The sequence below is a fragment of the Caretta caretta genome, chromosome 4 (assembly GCF_965140235.1).
Source record: "Caretta caretta isolate rCarCar2 chromosome 4, rCarCar1.hap1, whole genome shotgun sequence".
Classification (NCBI taxonomy): domain Eukaryota; kingdom Metazoa; phylum Chordata; order Testudines; family Cheloniidae; genus Caretta; species Caretta caretta.
The window spans coordinates 103,384,525-103,406,046 of NC_134209.1; the positions used below are offsets into that span (position 1 = coordinate 103,384,525).

A 21,522-nucleotide genomic window follows, 5' to 3' on the forward strand; every position below is an offset into this window, starting at 1 on the left:
TTTTAAGCACTGGTGTCCCAGGTGTACTAGTGGAAATGCTGGGGGCCCTATGCTCACCACGGAAAATACCTTGAAAATGACAAGTACTGTGGTGGTCTAACAGCAGATTGTTACTGAACCATCTAATGCACTTGGGAACACTTTTAGTCTGTGTCTGTTAATCTGTAACTGTATCTTCTGACCACTACACTGTCACTTTTATTCCTCTACTAAACCATTATAGTAACTAGGGTGACCAGACAGCAAGTGTGAAAAATCGGGACCGGGGTGGGGAGTAATAGGAGCCTATATAAGAAAAAGACCCAAAAATCGGGACTGTCCCTATAAAATTGGAACATCTGGTCACCCTAATAGTAACAAGCTTTTATTGTTTTTTCTTCAGGTCAACCACCATGTCAGGAAGGGGACCAGAGATGTATTGATACTTCCTGCCCTGACTCTTGTGGCACCTCTTTTCTCTGTGACATGACCAATAGCCAGACAAACTGTAGTAAGTAGAGCATGTATTTCCTGCCATTGTTGTCTCAAGGCACATTTCCAGAGCTTTCACTGTAATTGAATTTATGAAGATGTGCTACAGAATACAGAAGAAAAGTCTTTTCATTTCACCTTAATTTGATGACTAATGGATGCAAGTCTAGCAGTTAAGTTGTTGAAATGGTCTTGGTTAGGCCAAACCAGAAACAAATCAATCTTGAATCATGACTAAGATGCCATGCACTTTTTAACATCTTTATGACATTAGACCCTCATTTTTTCCCTCAGCATATTTTCTTTGTTTTGTTCTGCTGTGTGGGTGTTCATTGTTGCAATTTGTTTAAATAAAGTTAAAGAACACTAAAATGTGCACAAAGGAAACAAAGTACAGAGCATGACTCATGAATCCACATATGTCTCCCTAGACAAAATACAGTCTAGTATATAGCAAGTATGTACCTTAACAGGTGGCCAAACATTAGGATAATACGGTATTAAGATTGACTCTCGACAGATGTTAAAATAGGCCAAGTGAGGCATGCCAATTGAAGAGTTCAATTGGGTACTATGGTTTAAAGAGGAGTTTTAAAGAAAGATGAAAAGAAAGGGAGAAAAGTGTGGAGATCGTGCCCTCTAGGAATGGATTGTTCATAGGCGGTTTTGATTTATCGTCACAAGCGATTGTTTACTGGGAGCATGCAAAATCATTTTGAGGAGTAAGTTGAACAGGTATGAAAGAAAATTTGGAATTTAGCTCATAAATTCAGGTTGGAATTATTTCAATTGTAAATGAACTGTTGAATGGCTACCAGTTTGGCTGTGCTTGGGAACCAGTCTCATGGGGAAAGTGATAATGATTTCCATATCATCTTGGTATCAGACCTTAGATTTAGTGCTGTAGCCCCTTCCACTCCCTCCCCTAACCTACTTTGTGTAGTCTATGCAGTCTGACTATTCAGGATATTGAGTGCCCTTAACTTAATTGAAGACAATGAGAGTTAAGGGTGTTCAGCACTTCACGGAATTAGCCCTGAAGTGAGTATATTGACTTTGGCAGATCATGTAGGACAAAGCCTGGGGGATTTGGGAATGTCATTCCCAAGGATCTTATTAATTATTGTAGAATTGCTTGGAGCATACTGCAATGTTAGCCAGCTATGACTTTGTAGCACATGGCATGATTAATAAGTTGTCTTCGTTTTATGTTTAATGGTGTATGGGGTATCAGAAGGGCTGTCTCACAGCAGCATTGTTGCAACAGTGTCTATCCCAGCTCTCTCCAGCTGCTGCTGGTAGCAACAGTGCCAGTGTTCCACGACTTTGAGGGATGACTCCATCTCCCCAATCAAAGGTCCTCCTGCAAAAGGTCTGTTTACTTGGGCTGTGCTGAATTTGGCTATAGAGATATAGTTTTCCTAAGAACAGGCACATTATTAGTTTGAGCCATCTGTTCTTTGATCATAAGAAGTGTGTTATAGCTTTCATATGCTACCGCTGAAATAGTTTCAGGCTTTAGATTTAGACACTGGGTTATGAGTTTACTAGTCTGACAATTTCAAATTTAATCAGGGTGAAACATATTATACAGGTAGCTGGCCTCAATGAGACATTTTTGGGATATGCACATTGGTTTATTTTTAGAGGGGGCAAAAATGGTTTGATCAAGTATTTTTCTTTATTTCTAACCAGTTTTACAGTAAAGAAATTTATTTTTAAAGAATAACCTGTTGCAGGCATCATCCACACGTAAAACATGACTGATGTCTGGGCGGTAACCTTGGAAAACAGTAAGAGCAGGGGCTACGTTTCAAAGCATTCAGGATGGACTGAATGCCCTCCGGTCATCATAATTTCCAATCCATTTAGGCTGACATCGTAATGTAGTTGTGGCATCTTTTTAATGACAGTACAGATGTCTTAGACACTTCTTCTGAGAGTATATTCGAAGGGAGCTGATGGAGATATTACTGTCATATCAGACATCCTCATATCTAATATAATTAATGCTTTTATTCAGATCTGGGCCTAATATTTTGTTAGTGGATAAGGCCCAGGCAAATTATTTTTATTGTATATTTTAAAAAAAAATTAAAGTTATTCTGGTCCTGCCTCAGTGCTGGAGGCTGGACTAGGTGACCTCTCGAGATCCCTCCCAGCCCTGCATTTCTGATATTTCTATAGGATTTTGGCTTAAGATGACAGATGCAAGGGATTTTATTACTTTGTCCCTTACTCATTAGGTTGTACTTAGAGGTAATACTACAAATAAGGATTTATTTCCTATTAAAGTATAGAATATATTTCAAAAGGAAGCAATATGGTTCTATTAGTAGCTGGGTGAATAAAAATCAATGATTTTAAAAAATCTAATTTTTTTAATTTGGATTTTTTAATTTAAATTAAAACCGGGTTTATTTTTTTCAAAATAAACCTATTTAAAATTAAATTTGAAATTAACATCCTGTTTTGAGGCCTAAATTAATAATCTATTAAAATCTTTTCAATAAATAAATAAATAAATAAAACAAATAATAACAGAACATATTTGCTGCCAAGTTTTAAAGAAAGTCAAGCCACTGAACTGCTGGAAGTCTCTGGGTAAGCACCTCGAACCAGAGTTTGCAGAAATGCTAAACCAGCTTTTGACAGCAGTAGCGTCTTCTGCAGGTGCAGAGAGAATATTTTCTTCATTTCAGTGTATTCAGTTAGGTCAGTTCAATGTCTAGTTCATTCAAAGCTAAGAAACCAACTGGGAGTTGAAAGAACAGGAAAGTTTTCTTTTTCTAATCTATGATTAAAAGGTAGGTGTAAGAGGAAGAGATCTACTATGCATCCGATGAAGTGAGCTGTAGCTCACGAAAGCTCATGCTCAAATAAATTGGTTAGTCTCTAAGGTGCCACAAGTACTCCTTTCCTTTTTGCTGAAGGACATAGTTACCAGAAATATTCAGGTCAGTTCCCTAACTATATATAATACTTCCTTTGTTTAGTAAACTTGTTAGTTTTAAATGCAAAACATGTTTTGATTTTTTTTCTTGTGTATCCAGAATATTTAAGGTAGTTTTATTTAATTAATATAAAATGCTCCTTTTGGGCATTTGTCATTGAATTTGAATTTCCATCCAAAGAGCGTGACACAAATCATAAGCAAAATTTTAATCATTTAGTAAATGAGAAATGCATTATTTACTATTTTCTCACACGGCGGTTCTCAAACTGTGGGTCGGGACCCCAAAGTGGGTTGCAACCCCATTTTAATGGGCTCGCCAGGTCTGGCTTAGACTTGCAGGGGCCCAGGGCCAAAGCCCAAGCCCGAGAGCTTCAGCCCTGGCTGGTGGGGCTAAGTTTACAGGCCTCCTGTCTGGGGCTGAAGTCCTTGCTTCGGCTGTGGGTCCCTGGCCTGGGGCAGTGGGGCTTTGACCTCCTCCCTCCCACCTCCCAGGGTAGCGGGGCTTGGGTGGGCTCAGACTTTGGTCCCCCCTTCTGTGGTGCTGTAGTAATTTTTGTTGTCAGAAGGGGGTCACGGTGCGATGAAGTTTGAGAACCCCTGTTCTAACGTAATAAAAAAATGTAGAAATTAAGACTCTTAATAAATATAAATTAAATTATGTAATTATTGAAATAAATGTTTATAGATAGTATATTTCCTGGTTAACAAAAAGAAGTACCAAATTTAGTATAAAGGCTATATTTAGTTGCAAGTCATCATGTTTTAATGGTTACCAACCAATACCAACCGTTCTTTAGGAAAATAACTAGGGCAGTCAAGCGATTAAAAAAATTAATTGTGATTTAATCGCACAGTTAAACAATAATGGAATACCATTTATTTAAATATTTTTGGATGTTTTCTACATTTTCAAATATATTGATTTCAATTACAATGCAGAATACAAAGTGTATAGTGCTCACTTTATATTTATTTTTGATTACAAATATTTTCACTGTAAAAAAACAAAAGAAATAGTATTTTTCAATTCACTTCATACAAGTACTGTAGTGCAGTCTCTTTATCATGAAAGTTGAACTTACAAATGTAGAATTATATTCAAAAAAATAACTCCATTGAAAAATAAAACAATGTAAAACTTTAGAGCCTACAAGTCCATTCAGTCCTACTTCAGTCAATTGCTCTGACAAACAAACTTATTTGCAAGAGATAATGCTGCCTGCTTCTTGTTTACCATGTCACCTGAAAGTGAGAACAGGTGTTTGCATGGCACTTTTGTAGCCATCGTCACAAAATATTTATGTGCCAGATGTGCTAAAGATTCATATGTCCCTTCGTGTTTCAACCACCATTCCATAGGACATGTGTCCATGCTGATGATGGGTTCTGCTCGATAATGATCCAAAACAGAGCGGACCAATGCATGTTCATTTTCATCTTCTGAATCAGATGCCACCAGCAGAAGGTTGATTTTTTTTTTGGTGGTTCGGGTTCTGTAGTTTCCGCATCTGAATGTTGCTATTTTAACAGGTTTCAGAGTAGCACACGAAAGCTTATGCTCAAATAAATTTGTTAGTCTCTAAGGTACCACAAGTACTCCTTTCCTTTTCGCTATTTTAAGACTTCTGAAAGCATGCTCCACACCTCGTCCCTCTCAGATTTTGGAAAGCATTTCTGATTCTTGAACCTTGGGTTGAGTTCTGTAGCTATTTTTAGAAATCTCACATTGGTATCGTCTTTGCGTTTTGTCAAATCTGCAGTGAAAGTGTTCTTAAAATGAACATGTGCTGGATCATCATCTGAGACTGCTATAATATGAAATATATTGCAGAATGCAGGTAAAACAGAGCTGAAGACATACAGTTCTCCCCAAAGATTTCAGTCACAAATTTAATTAACGCATTATTTTTTAATGAGCATCATCAGCATGGAAGCATGTCCTCTGGAATGGTGGCCGAAGCATGAACGGGCATACAAATGTTCAGCATATCTGGCACACCTTGCAACGCAGGCTATAAAAGTGCCATGCGAACGTGTGTTCTCTCTTTCAGGTGACATTATATTCTATTGTTTAACAGTGTGATTAATCGCGATTAATTTTTTGAGTTTATCGCGTGAGTTATATGCGATTAATTGACAGCCCTAAAAATAACTAAATAACTAAAAGGCACAAATGCAAAACAAAATTTAAATTGATGATTTAAATCAAGGTCTCCAGCTTGCTGATTTAAACTTTGATTAAAATTGGTGATTTAAATTGCTGTGATTTAAATCAGTCCACTATGATTATTAAAGTCCTGTAAAATGAATTGAACAGCTGGGTGATGGACTGCATGGGTGACGACTGCATGATCTAATTCAGTGGTTCTCAAACTTTAGCAACCCAAGGACCCCCATTTTGATTTAAATTTTTGGTGGACCCCAAGCCCTTCCTGCTCAGCCCCAGGCCCTGACCCCACTCCACCCCTTCCCCCAGGCCCATCCCGTCCCGTCCCCACTCCTCCCCCTCCCTTCCAGCTGTTCCCCGGCATGCAGGAGGCACTGGGAGGGCGGGGGAGGAGTTGAGGGAAGGGGAGGAGTTGATCACTGGGATCCACTTAGTTTGAGAAACACTGATCTAATTGATCTTTTCTAGTTTTAATTTCTATTTCTTCCAAACATGAGTAGAAATCCTATTAATATTAATGGTAATTACACATGCATGTCAAGAAGACAATCAGTCTCTCCTCAGCCTAGATTAAATTTATATTATGTAAACTCTTTGAAAGCTTAGATGTACTTGCATTTGCAACCTATATTAGTGTATCTGACTTTCATAATGAAGAATCACAAATTCATACCAAATCGCAATGCATAAAAGCCAGCAACTACCACCACGCCAGCAACTACACACCACACCACAGAAACACTAACCCGGGAACCAATCCCTGTAACAAACCCTGTGGTCTACTCTGTCCCCATATCCAGTGATGAGCTGCCAAAATCTTAACAGGTTCTCTCCTCACCCCACGAGGGGGTTGTTACCCACCCCTGCCCCCCGGGACTCCTGCCCCATCCAACCCCTCCCACGTTCCTTGACGCACTCCCCCCCAGGACCCCTGCCCCATCCACTCCCCTCCCCAGTCCCCTGACTGCCTCCAGAACTGGGCAGGAGGGTCTTGTGGGCCACCATAGTGGGTGCCCACCCCACCCCAAGAGCCAAAGGCACCTGCCGGGGGGCGAGGTGGGGAGTCCCAGAGGTGCTTACCTGGGGCAGCTCCCAGGAAGCATCCAGCAGGTCCTTCTAGCTCCTAGGGGTGGGGGAGCATAGCTGGGGGGGAGAAGGGGGAGCGGCTGCTCCCCCACTGATCAAATCAAAAGTGGCGCCTTAGGCGCCGACTCCCTGGGTGCTCCGGGCCTGGAGCACCCACTGGGAAAATTTGGTGGGTGCCACCAGCAGCTCCCCACCCCGTGCCCGGCCCCAGCTCACCTGCTCTCCGCCTCCTCTGCTGAATGCGCTGCCCTGCTCTGCTTCTCTGCCCCCTCCCCTGGCTTCCCGCAAATCAGCTGTTCGGCAGGAAGCTGGAGAGGGCTGAGAAGCAGATGGCGGCTTCACACTGAGGCCGGGGGTGGTGGAGGTGAGCTGGGGCGGGGAGCAGTTCCCCTGTGCGCGCTCCCTCACCCCTGGGTTACCTGCTGCAGCGCAGGTGGCCCTCCTCGCGCCCCCAGCTCACCTCCGCCTCCCTGGGCCTGAGCGGGAAGCCGTGGCCTGCTTCTCAGCCTGCCCCAGTTTCCCACGCAAAGCAGCTCATTCGCAGGAAGCCTGGGGGGGTGGAGAAGCAGGGTGGGGTGGCGACGGAGGCGGAGGTGAGCTGGGGGTGGGGGTGGGGCGGGGAGCTGCCAGTGGGTGCTCTGCACCCATCAAATTTTCCCCTTGGGCTCCAGGGCTGGAGCACCCATGGAGACGGCGCCTAAGGCACCACTTTTGGCCAGTTAAATTTAGAAGCCCTTTTAGAACCGGTTGTCCCTCGTGGAACAACCAGTTCTAAAAGGGCTTCTAAGTTTAACAACCAGTTCTAGCGAACCGGTGAAAACCAGCTCCAGTTCACCACTGCACATATCTCCTCTAGCGATACCATCAGAGGACCCAACCACATGAGCACACCGTTAGGGGCTCATTCACCTGCACATCTACTAATGTGATATGTGCCAGCAATGCCCCTCTGCCATGTACATTGGACAAACAGGATAGTCTCTATGTAAAAGAATAAATGGACACAAATCAGACATCAGGAATGGTAACATACAAAAGCCAGTAGGAGAACACTTCAATCTCCCTGGACATTCAATAACAGATTTAAAAGTAGCCATTCTTCAATAAAAAAAGCTTCAAAAACAGACTTCAAAGAGAAACTGCAGAGCTACAATTCATTTGCAAATTTAACATCATTAATTTTGGGCTTGAACAGGGACTTGGAGTGGCTGGCTCACTACAAAAGCAATTTTCCCCTCTTGGTATTGACACCTCCTCATCAGTTATTGGGAGTGGACCACATCCACCTTGATTGAATTGGCCTTGTTAACACTGGTTCTCCCATCTGTTCATGTGTCAGTATATTTATGCCTACATCTGTAATTTTCACTCAATGCATCTGAAGAAGTGGGGTTTTTTACCCACGAAAGCTTATGCCCAAATAAATCTGTTAGTCTTTAAGGTGCCACCGGACTCCTTGTTGTTTCAGTGCATAAAAACAAGGCCAATACCTAACACATTTCAACAATATGAAGAAATTCAGTTGTGTATTCAGGGTATGTACGTGTGTGAGGAAAATTCACTGTAAAAAGAGAAGTGGCAGAGGCAGTGACAGAAAGTGATGAATCAGGTTTCTCAGAGAGTCAGGAGATGCAGGTACCAGGAGGTGAAGACATAGATGGAGAGGGTATACCAGAAGCAACAGTAAGAGAGCAAGAAAGTGAACCAGGGTGGATGTTGCTGGTCACAAAGAAGAATGGCAGAGGATTGTGTGTGTGGTGGTGATGGGTGTATGTGAACTGATTATATGTGTGAAAGTGAGAAGTGAAAGAGGTTATGGAGATGAGAAAGGAGGTGGACAGAGCAACAGGTGAGAGGTGACTGGTCATGAGTAATTATCAGCTATTCCATGGGTCAATCAGTTATGCTGTTGATCAATAGTGCAAAGAATCTGTTAAGCTGTGAAGCAGTTATATGGTGAATGAATGATAGTAAGCAGTAAATATGCAAAGACTCAACAGTAAGATGAATAAGCTGTTCAGAGCCCAAGAAAAATACTTTTATGCAATCAAGAATTTGTTGTCTAGGTGCAAAAGCAAATCAATTTCAGTGCTTTTTATCTGTTTCAACTCCACAAAATAATTTCATTCCAGACCACTCATTATTAAGAGGATTTGGAGTTGAATTTGACCTCCCCCGACCCTTTCTCAGTATTCTTGCCATACATGCTATAAATATTCACATTTTCAGGCAGTATTGTCAAATTAACATCATGTGACCTAATGTGGCTTGAGAGGTTTCTGTGATGGTTTTATGCCCTAATTACTGTCAATTCTAAGTCTGAGCTGTGTTTTAATTTCCAAACATAAAACTTGTTTTACTTGCAGTTGAGGATGAGAAAAAAACCACTAAATCTGCAACCTGATATATACAAAATAGAGAATTTCCTGTTAAGATTCCTATGGATTCCGTGTCCACATGGGAGCCAACCACTTTTTGCCACTGATTTCCATCTAGACTCAGCTAGAAAACAACATAACTTCAAGAGCAACATGTATGGTTTCAGTTGTATGCATTTATGAATTTAGAAATACTACTGACTTGTGTTAGTGCACAACCAAATCAGGATATAATGGGCAACGTGGCATGCTCCAAAAGTGGATCTGCCTAGACTACATTGCATGGCACAACATATACAGGAATTCCTATAGTCATCTGAGTCTTTCTTGTATTAGAGAGGTGACTGCTAAAGGAGGTTGCACTAGGGGCTGTCAGGCCAGGCAAGATTGTCAGATACTACTGAATCTTCTTTCAAATCTCTCCTCAAGACTCACCTATATAATGATACTTGCAGTAAACTGTGAACTTATAATGGCTACGCAGGTGGCCAGCGGAAATTACTAAAGTCATTAACATATCTTGTTTGTTTACAGAGCTGATCAAAACTTTTTTCCAATGAAATATGGAGTATTAAATTATACAAAATTCTCCCTGGAAAAATTTCATAGTAAAAAAAATTCATTTAAATGAAACAAAATGTTATTTTTGTTTCAATTCTAAATGAAAACTTTAATCTCACATTGACTTTAAATGAATTTTTTGTTTTAATTTTTTAAATATTTTTCCTTTTGATAAAATGAAAATTTCTTGATTTTTTTTTTAACGTCCAGATTTTGCATTTCTTTAACAGTTTTTCCTGGAAAATACTTATAAGTCTCTGACCAGCCCTATTTATGTTATAAAACCCCTCAAAACCTGCTAATTAAACATATAACTAGCTGGCATAACCGTGCATACTTCTTGTTATCCTTGTTCTCCCCCTGTGTATCTTCCTGTTTTGTTAATTACATTCACTCGTCTTAAACTGTAAACTCGTGGGGGCAGTGACTGCCTCTTACTATGTGTTCGTACAGTGCCTAGTCCAATGAGGGTCCATCCTGATCGGGGTTTCGGGGTATAGTGTAATAAAAATAATAATCTTTATTCTGTTAAACACTCTTGTTAATTTGGGAGTGGGGGGAATGTTGACAAAAGCTTTCCAATCTGCTGTATTTTGATAGTTCTATATAAAAGCTCTTGATGTTTAAAGAGTTATTAGTTGAAAAGAATTAGCTCATGTAGTAGTTTATTTGTACCTTTTTATAAATGAGCATTCAAAAGTTATGATACAGAAAGAGTAAGTATAAATATGAAGATTGTGATTAACTCAATAGCTTCGTAGAGAGCAAAGTCTCCTTCCCTTGCTGACATGACTAGTCTCATATGGACCACTGCACTCAAGGACCTGTAGTTTTTATAAAACTACATCTTTGTATTAAAGATTAGAGAGGCTACTGGCTACTTGGTAAAACTCCACAAGCCACCTTTGTCTGTGGAAAACAAGACCTACTTTAGGAGGCCAGAGAGAGTATTATCGGTTTAAATTATTAGAATCTTGTAATTATTTCGGGTTTCATCTGGTTTTACACAATGTATGTTCTTTTCTTTCAAAAGGTCAGTGTGAACCAATTACTCTGGAACTCTGCATGAACCTGCCATACAACTATACTAACTATCCAAACTACTTGGGTCATAGGACTCAGAAGGAAGCCTCCATCAGCTGGGAGTCTTCCCTTTTTCCAGCCTTGGTTCAGACTAACTGCTACAAGTATCTTATGTTTTTTGCCTGTACAATCTTGGTGCCAAAATGTGACCCTCAAACAAATCAGCGTATCCCACCCTGCAGGTAATGTGATTGCTTCCTAACTGGATTCTTGACTAGTTTCATTCAGTACCATATGCGTCTTTCTTAAAGGTTAACTCTGCTTCCATTGAAATCAGGAGAAGTTTTGCTTTTGACTTCAGTAGGATCAGGATTGGGCCCATATTTTGCAAAGTGAAAGGGGTGTACTTCTTTATATACGTGTGATTATTTTTTGAAGTTTTTGAAATATTTAATGACATAGGTAAAAGAATAGCAATTTGGTTAAGTTTTCTATTTTAAACTATGTTTATACAACCCTATAAATATTATAAATATTCTGATGAAATCTGATGAGGTTCAACAAGGATAAGTGCAGGGTCCTGCACTTAGGACGGAAGAATCCAATGCACTGCTACAGACTAGGGACCGAATGGCTAGGCAGCAGTTCTGCGGAAAAGGACCTAGGGGTGACAGTGGACGAGAAGCTGGATATGAGTCAACAGTGTGCCCTTGTTGCCAAGAAGGCCAATGGCATTTTTGGATGTATAAGTAGGGGCATAGCCAGCAGATCAAGGGACGTGATCGTTCCCCTCTATTCAACATTGGTGAGGCCTCATCTGGAGTACTGTGTCCAGTTTTGGGCCCCACACTGCAAGAAGGATGTGGATAAATTGGAGAGAGTCCAGCGAAGGGCAACAAAAATGATTAGGGGTCTGGAACGCATGACTTATGAGGAGAGGCTGAGGGAACTGGGATTGTTTAGTCTGCAGAAGAGAAGAATGAGGGGGGATTTGATAGCTGCTTTCAGCTACCTGAGAGGTGGTTCCAAAGAGGATGGTTCTAGAATATTCTCAGTGGTAGAAGATGACAGGACAAGGAGTAATGGTCTCAAGTTGCAGTGGGGGAGGTTTAGGTTGGATATTAGGAAAAACTTTTTCACTAGGAGGGTGGTGAAACACTGGAATGGGTTACCTAGGGAGGTGGTGGAATCTCCTTCCTTAGAAGTTTTTAAGGTCAGGCTTGACAAAGTCCTGGCTGGGATGATTTAATTGGGGATTGGTCCTGCTTTGAGCAGGGGGTTGGACCAGATGACCTCCTGAGGTCCCTTCCAACCCTGATATTCTATGATTCTATGATTCGAATTGCACCAATAGAAGGGGTATAAGAATACACAGCAAATGAAGAGTGTAGCTAGAAATACAGTATTCATAATAGTGCTTAGCTCATATGGAAAGCTTCATATATTCAAAGCACTGTACCAAATATTAACTAATGAAAGACGAGATTTGAATGTGTTGGTCACTTTTCCAAAATTGGAGAGCAAGTACTATAAAAATATAGTCTAGTTTTGTCCCATTGTTTTTTATTGTACAAACTAAAATGCTTCTTAGTCTATCAGTGCAAGGACTCTTCTGTTTCCTTAGGGGTCAGCATTGGGATTTGTAATGTTAAGTGTTGCCATTAAAATATTGACTAAGTAGTACATTGTTATATTTGATTGATTCACAGATTATACTGATTTAGGAAGAACTTTAGACACAGTAATAGATAGAAATAGAAAAATTATTTGGAAGCTGTAAAGAAATGGATTCATCCTAGTGGACTGTGATTTTAACTTGGGTAAATGCAAGAGACAGAAATATAAAATATTTATTTTTAAATATTTAATTGCTGCCTGAAGCTCTTAAAAAGCAGACTATTTACTTTCCCTTGGAAAATTTCTAAGACTGTTTTCCTAGAATCTGCTCCCGCCTTTACAAATTAATTACACCCTTGTTCAATTATAGCAGTGATTAATTGGTTTGAACAGTGCGTACACATTGTCTCTTTCTGTAAATATTAAACAAAATTCAGCTAATGTAATTTTCGCTGTGATAAATTTTCTAAGTCCAAGCGCAATTTACAACCTTGGATTTCAAATTCACATTGTAATCATACAGCTGTTATAACATATACCCATCTGATGAATATAAGATTTATTTATATTGTGGATACTCATCTCCATTTTCTATTCTAGGTAATACTGATCAGCAATTTTATTTCTGTTTTCTAGGTATATAACATATGCTTTATCACCTTTTTATTATTATTTTGATCATTATGCTTTATTTTTAGTGCAGAAGACTTTGAAGCAAGGGGAACATGTTGAACCAGTTTTTGAAAATTAAGATGGCTATTATTGAGGCAATTTACTGATCTATCATATATGATTTCAAATTCTGTGCAATGTGGTTCATCTTTCATAAGGCATTTGTGGTATCAGCACTGGTCCTGTTAACTGAACAGTACATAGCACTTCTGCAGTGACAAAGGGCATGATCCTTTAAGCCCTCCACAGTCAGAGCTGTCCTTCCAAAATTTTGAGATTACATTATTTTTATTTGCAAGTAGTTTCTAGAGACTTTGGTTGTTTGATCAATCAGGTCTGTGGCATAAAGAATGTGCTGGCAGCAACAGATTTCTGGGGAGACTAAATTTCCTCACAACTGATGTAATTTAGGTGTTCCCATCATTTTGTACAGTATCACCCTGTATTTGAATTAGTGGCATTTTGCAGAGATCAAGGAAATATTTTGTAGCAGCATAGCTACAGTGGTGCAAGTGGTGCAGTCAGACCAAGGTCCATTAAGGTATGGAGACCAAACCAGATGGAGCAATGCTCTGACACTTCATCTGGCAAATGGGGTCACAATGCCACTCACTCAAATTTAGCTCCTATGTCATGGGGTGAGTGGGGAGTGTTGGAGCTCAGTGGGTGAGGTGTTGGGGGTGGAATCGGGAAGGGGGTCCCTTACTTATTTTTGCAAGAGGGCTTTCTGGGGCCTTGTTACACCACTTTTATTTCAGTTTACTTTTAAATAAGTTTAATATTCATGGAAGGTGCTAGATTGAAAACCGTGCAGACTGAAGTTCCTGGTTTAATGCAAAATAGAGAGAGCTTCCTCGCTGCTTTGCCAGTGACCATCATCCTTGTTCTCTGCTACCCATTTCTTCCTTGGACTTTCTGTTGGCTCTGCCAAACTAGTGTGGTAGTCTGTCTCCATTTTGTTGTGATTGCCTGTTAACTAAGAACAAGATTCAGACCACCAGATCATTTTGCACAGACTGCCGAATAGCCAGCAAATGTCAACTTTGGTCAATACAACCAAGACCAGATTTGAACGAGTGACCTAGAAGTAAAAAAGCTCCGTATTCTGTTACCAAGCCCCTAATCCATTCAGTACCCCAGAAGGGAGACATTTTATTGGAACAGCAAAAGGCAACATTGTTCTTCTAAACTGTGTGCTGTTTTTTCTTGCTATATTGCAAAGAGCTAACATCTGCACTGTTATTGGCTTCAGACATGTGTTTGACATGTTAACTGCATTTTAATTATTCCCCCAAAATTAAAACTGAAAGTCTTGCAGCAGTTTTTGGAAACTGTCTCCTCTGAGAGAAGGTTGTTTTTTTGAAGGGGTGAGGTTGAAGGAACAGGGACATGTTGAAGGCACAAGTTACTCAGATGTTTCAGTAAACTAGAACAAAACTTCTAAAATCTACTTTATTGTTTTCACTGCTCTGGCTGTCATCAGAAAATAAGCAGAGCAGAAAACTCTGGAATTCAGAAGGTTGAGGCCAAATTACAAAACAATGTAGGGCAACTGTTCAAATGTGATTTGAATCAACACAGAGTAGTAAGCTTGTTTGGAGGCAGGGCTGACTCTAGGATTTTTGCGGCCCCAAACAAAAAATTTTTTGGCTGCTCCTGCTTTTTTTTCGTGCCACGCCGCCCCTGGCTCCGCCCCAACTCTGCCTCTTCCCAACCCCTTCCCCAAATCCTCTGCCCCGCCTCCTCCCCCAGCGTGCTGCATTCCCCCCCTCCCATTACTTCCTGCAACTCCCCCCCAAACCCCCGCCCTAGCTCACCTCCGCTCCGCCTGCTCCCCTGAACACACCGCCGCTCCACGTCTCCCCCCTCCCTCTCAGGCGAGGGAGAGGCAGCGCATTCAGGGGAGCAGGCGGAGTGGAGGTGATCGAGGGTGTGGGCGGGGGGAAGCACAGGAAGTAACGGGGGGTAGAGGAACCTCTCCCCGCCCCAGCTCACCTCTGCTCCACCACTACCGCCTCCCCCGAGCGCGCCGCTGCTCGGCTTCTCCTTCCTCCCTCCCAGGCTTGCCGCGCCAAACAGCTGTTTCGCACGCTGCAAGCCTGGGAGGGAGGGGGAGAAGTGGAATGGAGGTGATCTGGGGTGGCGGGGGCACATTTCTAGGGGCGGCATGGCCGGCGCCAGAATGCCTCCCCTAGAAATGTGCCGCCCCAAGCACCTGCTTGTTTTGCTGATGCCTAGGGCCGGCCCTGTTTGGAGGAGAGGCAAATCTAAAAAGAAACAGATTACTGCTGAGCTGTAACAAAGCAAGTTGATTTAAGACCTTTCTTATAAAATGAATCTCTTTATAGTACACTGTGCCTCATTTCAATTAGGCACAGAAATAGAGTTCAGTCTGTTCTCATTCTAAGTGAATCTTGTTACAGTCACAAGTAAAATAACTGAATGGTTTTCTGTGGCTAACTGAAAACAATATGCAGATACCTTTTGCAAAGGCAAAGGGCAACTGCCATTATCCACTCTAGTTTCCAGCACTTGCCACACAGGCAACTGATTTTGCAGCTTTTCTCTGCAGAATGCAGGGTACACACACACACCTCTACAATACATACACACTCCATTCTTACTATTTAAATGAAGGGTTGATCATTCAGGCACAGAAACAAAAATTAACCTTATTTTTTTAACCTCCCCCCTCCCCACAAAACCAAATTAAATTTTAGAATAATACTGAAAATATTATGATGTCATTGTATGCATTGTTGGTACAGTATATATGACCTTGGTTTAAACAGCATGTTAAGTTTAGGTCACTCCTTTTGCAAAGTGACAGCAGAAGGAGAAGAGGTCCAGAGAAAGACCATGAAAATGATTAGTAGCATGGAATGACTTCCATATATGAGCCAAAATTAAAAAGATCAGCACTGCTTAGTATTGAGAAGAGGCAAATTAAAGGTGACGTGACAGAAGCACACAAAATACTGAGAAGATAAATTGGACCATCCTGTTCAAAACCTTTCTCATAATATAAGTACTAAGGGTACATTCACTGAAGTTGGAAGGCAACATTTACAACTGATAAAACAAAACGCTTTTTTACACAATACACAATTAACCGGTGGAACTCACTGAAAAAAGATATAATCGGAACAAAGACCTTTGTAAGATTCAAAAAAGGACTGGACCATTCCATGAATATAAGAATATCATCTGCAGTTACTTGGATAGAATAAAAAATTATAGGCATATCAGCCCCTGATACAGGACATAAGCCAATCAATAATTGCCTGTGGTTAGGAGGAAGCTTCGCCCATAGACAAGTTATTACAAAATTTCCAATTATGGGTTTTCTTTCCATGTAATTGAAGTATTTGGTACTGGCCATTCTGAGAGACACGATACTAGTCTAGATGGACTATTGATCTGATCTTCTATGGCAGTTCCTGTGTTTCTATGATGGAAAATAAATATTCAAAATCAACACAATTTTTTTGCCTCTATAGGCCTGATACAAATGTTGATGGTTAAAGTGACCACACCCTCAAAACTAGGTCACATGGTCTCAAACCATCTTAATTTTACAAAATTCACTGAAGTCTTCTGCTCTTTTGTTTTCCAGGTTTTAAATCCCTAGGCTGCCTGGAATCACAGGTTCAAATACATGCAGGATTCACTCAGCCCTGTAACCATCTGTGCAGTAGATAGTGTACTACACCCTGTGAGTGGGTCTCTGAGAAGAGACCTTAAAAATCTAGCACCTGCCTGTTTTCTATGAACATTAAAAGTTCTTATGGCACTTCTTTGTTAGATAAGGCATATGATCCAGTGTCCCTGGCCAAAATTTTCTTTTCCCTGCTAGTTGTTTTGCAGTGTGGTATGGCTGCTGCCCTCCACATCATAAGAGACAGTATTTCATTGGTGCAGTTTGTATGCTTTTTGTGAATGCATCCTTCAGGAGGCCAGTTTTAGTGTAGCTGTGAAACATTAGTATTGTTATACTGATTCATTTAAAAATTTCTTCTAGAATAATATCTTTCCCTGATCTCTCTGCATAGAATGGAGTTTAGTATCTTTTGCTTTAAGAATGTCTCCTCTGTCATTTCCATCTGAGCAAAGGTTGTTTGTAAGAAACTTTACAATTGCTATTGTGACTTTTATGTTATGACTCAGGCAATAGTTTGCTTACCATAATTTTCTTAACAAAAATTTCAGCAGTGATGAAACATTTTAATATATTTTTCTTTAGTCTAAGGAAAGTTAAACATGTAAAACATGTAAAAAAAAAAGCTTTCTTTCATATAAGGAAGATTAACCGCTTATTTTTTTCTTCCATCTTCAAATCCTCAACTAGGAGTGCTAGTTTCCAGCAATAGTTGGTAACCCGTCATGACATGTTTTTCCACCCTATGTCTTTACTCACCCTCTCCAATTCATCCCTCCAGGGTGCTGTGTGAGCATTCCAAAGAACGCTGTGAATCTGTGCTTGGAATTGTGGGCCTGCAGTGGCCAGAAGACACAGACTGCACTCAGTTCCCAGAAGAAAACTCAGACAACCAAACCTGCCTAACACCTGATGAGGATGTGGAAGGTTACTAGTTAGAATATTTATAACTGGATATTGAATATAAATTTGTAGCTTGCTGTAAGTTAGTGATCCCATTTCATACTTTAATACACCCTCTTTAAATTATATTATGCAAAGTAGGTGAATTAAACTCTCAGTATGGCTAATATACTGTACAAATGATTCAAAATCAGATTTGGGAGAATTCCTGTTTCTTCCAACTACATATTATCTATTTACATCTAGGAGAAAGTTTTGTTAAGAAATTGAAGAGCTTTCATTCTAGGGAAGGACAAAATTACCCTCATTCTTATTATCCACACATCTCACATGTGGGTAAACAAAACACCTCCCACTTGCCTGTATTTGCACATGAGCCCAGTTACCTTCAGACCTGCCAACCTGCTGCTGTGAAGCATTACTATTTATCTAAGGGAGAGCCAAGATCTTGGCAATGCTAAACAAACAAGCTGTGATCCAGTCTTTGCTTAAGAAACCAATTCTACAGATGTTAGTGTCCTTGCTAACTACTGTCTGCTCTCTTTCCCTCTGAAAGGAGTATCAGACTAACTTCAACATCTAACAACCTCAGATTTCTTGAACCCATTCATACTATTGCTCACCAAATACTGTTGATGCAAATCAGGGGTCTAGAACACATGAATGGAATTGCCTTTAAATGATTCTGCTTATTCCCTATAAAGAGAGGGAGGCTGGTGTTGTACAGTTGCTCCTCCTAACTAAAGGGCCTCAGTTGTGGAGTGGGGCAACTCTATCCTGCCTTTCATTTTTTATCAGAGTCTTTACTCATTGCTGTGATAGTGAGGTGACATGAGCTAGAGTATCAGCAATATGCTTATGAACCTCAACTCTTTAATCTCCCTTTCATTTGACTAAGATGTAGATGTCTCCACATTCTCCTGGTGTCTGATTGAGATTGGATCACAGATGAAAGCCAGTTGTTTTACAATCCAACTAGATAAGAAAGATATGATGCTGACTTGTATAGGGAAGTATTCCAGGGTTCAGCAAAGGGTATAGCTGCATCCAAGGTGTTTACCTGCAGATCACCACATTGGTTCACAATTGGGAGACCTTACAAAAGCCTTTGTTGCTTCCTGGATTCTGAGATTGCATTAGTGAGCAAATCCACCGTTTTGTTATACCTTCACAGTGCCGACCAAACTCCATTTGTATGCACCTTTGTTATCTCTAGGCTAGGCTAATGCAACATGCCCTACCTGGATTGGCCTGGTTAGTGCAGAATATGACTGTCCTGGTCCACTCAGAAGACTGTGAGTGAGAACATATTACTTCCTGTGCTCCACACTCTGCACCAATGTCTGTGTGCCCAAATCACCATGAAAGATATGCATAAATCATGTAATAATAATAAAATAGTTATTCTGAGAAGTTAGAAGACATAGGAGTAAATTCAGCCTTAAGCTATGCCCTGCAGCAATCTGGTGGGGGAAAATAATCACCCATTAATAGAAGGTACTATATAGGGGAAATAAAATCAAACTTCTGGTGCAAGGGATCCTAGTGAAAATCCCAAGTTGTAGGAAAAATAATACGGTGTTAATTTGCAGTGTATAAATTAACTTCCATCCCTCCTCTGTGTGGAGTAAAAACTTTGGTTTTGGTTGGAGGATGTAATTGGATACATTTTTAAATGAATTTTTAAAAACAGTTGTGAGATGTTTATAGAGTTAAATTGGGTGCACACATTTTATTCAGCATCTCCTTTAAAGTCCCTTTCAGGAACATCTCAGTTAAATTAGTAAAATAGAATGTGGCTACTGTGCTGACTACCTGGCTGTCCATTTATTATCTTGTCACTGACAGTATGAATTAGACACCTTTGTAGAACAAATCAAAAGAGAAATTTATACTGATAGTTACTCCTTTATAAGTAGCCTAATTGCTTAGTAAAGCAATGTTATCAAAGTTGTCCTTAGGCTGACTCATTGCTAGTATTTCTCATTTGTTTAATGAAAGATTTGCACCAGCTGCCAGTGTTAGTTAGAAAAACAAGCCTCTTGGAAAGTTTAAAATACTATAATAAATATTTCGGAAGGACATTACAGCAAAAGAAGTTAGACTTTTGGGTATTTTTAGTAATTAGTCATGGACAGGTCACGGGCAGTAAACAAAAATTCACAGCCTGTGACCTGTCCATGACTTATACTATAAATACCCCTGACTAAATCTTGGGGAGGCCACTGCAGGGTGGCGCCGCTGTGGGGTGGACACGGCTGCAGGGGAAGGACACCCCAAGGGGCCACTTCTCCGGCCACCCCGGGGACCACTGTCCAGGGCCAGCAACAACTGTTACAGCAGGCTGCAGGGCTGCATGAGCGGCTGGCTGCAGAGCTGCTCCAGCAGCGGCTGGTGTGGCTGTCCCCAGGGCCACCTGAGCAGGTAGCCCCTGAGCCAGCTGCTTGGGCATCGCTGGGGTCAGCCACACTGGCTGCTGCGGAAGTCACAGAGGTCACGCAATCCATGACTTCTACAATCTCCATGACAGACACAGAGCCCTATCAATGATTACAAAATATAGGTGATTTGCCCACTTAAACTATAGCTGTCAAAAACATTACAGTATTGAATCATTTAAGCCCCCCAAAACCTTACATTATGTGATGAATCCAAGAATAAACTGCTCCAAGATGGCGTGCCCAGTGAACTCAAACGAATTTATTCATAGCAGACTTTATCCCCACGTAAACACAATTCTTTTTGTTTAAAAGAAAGTGGAAAACATTGCTATTTTTTTAAGGTCGTGAATTTTATTTGTAACTTTTTCTCATATAGCACCTTAAAAATTAGATATAAAAAGTACATAAGAAATTGTATTGTATTAAATACCCTAGAGAACTTGTAGGAAAAGGAAGTAGAAAATAGAGGGATTGGATGTCATTGATAGGGAGTTGGGAGGAGTCAAAGTTCCCCAGCTGTAAAATGGGGATAAATGCGTGGATTTTCAAAAACACCTAATGGGAGAGTTAGATACCTAAGAATGCAATCCACAAAACCTGGCATGCTGATCGGGTAGCTGCATAATCTAGCCAAAGGAAAATGCTGAGGACAGTGGTATGGCTTAAATCCCTCCCCTCTTGAGATGTTAGGCATCTATATCTGGGCTGGAAAGAGGCACTTATCCCTGCTTGGGATTCTCACACATTCTCTACAGAAAGAAAAGGAGTACTTGTGGCACCTTAGACATTAACAAATTTATTTGAGCATAAGCTTTCGTGAGCTACAGTTCACTTCATCAAATGCATCTTCCACTGAATGCATCCGATGAAGTGAGCTGTAGCTCACGAAAGCTTATGCTCAAATAAATTTTGTTAGTCTCTAAGGTGCCACAAGTACTCCTTTTTCTTTTTGCAAATACAGACTAACACGGCTGCTACTCTGAAACCTGTCATTCTCTACAGAGTTATTCTCAGTCTCTCTGACCCAATGTATATTTATTTACAAACAATGGAACAACTTCAACAAAAGGCCCTGAGAGAGCCCTACACCAAAATATCCCATGGTCCAGTGGTAACAGCACTCACCAGAGAGGTAGGAAACCCAAATTCAAATCCCATGAGGCAGAGGAGGGAATGTAACTAGTCACATCCTGGCAAGTACCTTAACCAATGGACTAAAGGGTATAACGCAGGCCACTGGCTTTCCAGGCTTTGTATGTGTATAAGAGTGCTCTGAGAAGTTCTACTGGATTGGGTTCACAGAAGGATAGGCAGAGGAAGCCCTTGTTTGAGGATCTCACTGGGGCTTAGGCAAGAGATAGGAGCCCAGCTGCCTAGACTGAGGCAATTGTGTGCATATTCACTGGTGGAAACCTAGGTGCCTTGGGAGTTAAATGACGGAAACTTTGCTGCCTAGGGACTTTAGGTGGCTCCAGGGTTAGGCAGCAGCTGAGCAGAGGTTTTAAGGATCTCAATTGCACCTAATGTTGGACTTAGGTACCTAAAGTGGCAGTTAGGCACCTAAATCCTTTTGTGAATCTAGCCCTAAG

The 21,522-nt window shown here is 40.8% G+C and overlaps 1 protein-coding gene across 5 annotated transcripts in view; it reads left to right on the forward strand.

Moving 5' to 3' along the window:
* Positions 1-21,522, forward strand: part of CORIN (corin, serine peptidase) — a 331,431-nt gene that overhangs the window by 247,101 nt on the left and 62,808 nt on the right. For all 5 annotated transcript variants that reach the window (XM_075127943.1, XM_075127945.1, XM_075127946.1 and 2 more), the window contains 3 exons: positions 383-490; positions 10,653-10,884; positions 17,371-17,516. In XM_075127943.1, the coding sequence (XP_074984044.1) occupies positions 383-490; positions 10,653-10,884; positions 17,371-17,516 (486 nt within the window). The remainder of the gene's footprint in view (positions 1-382; positions 491-10,652; positions 10,885-17,370; positions 17,517-21,522) is intronic.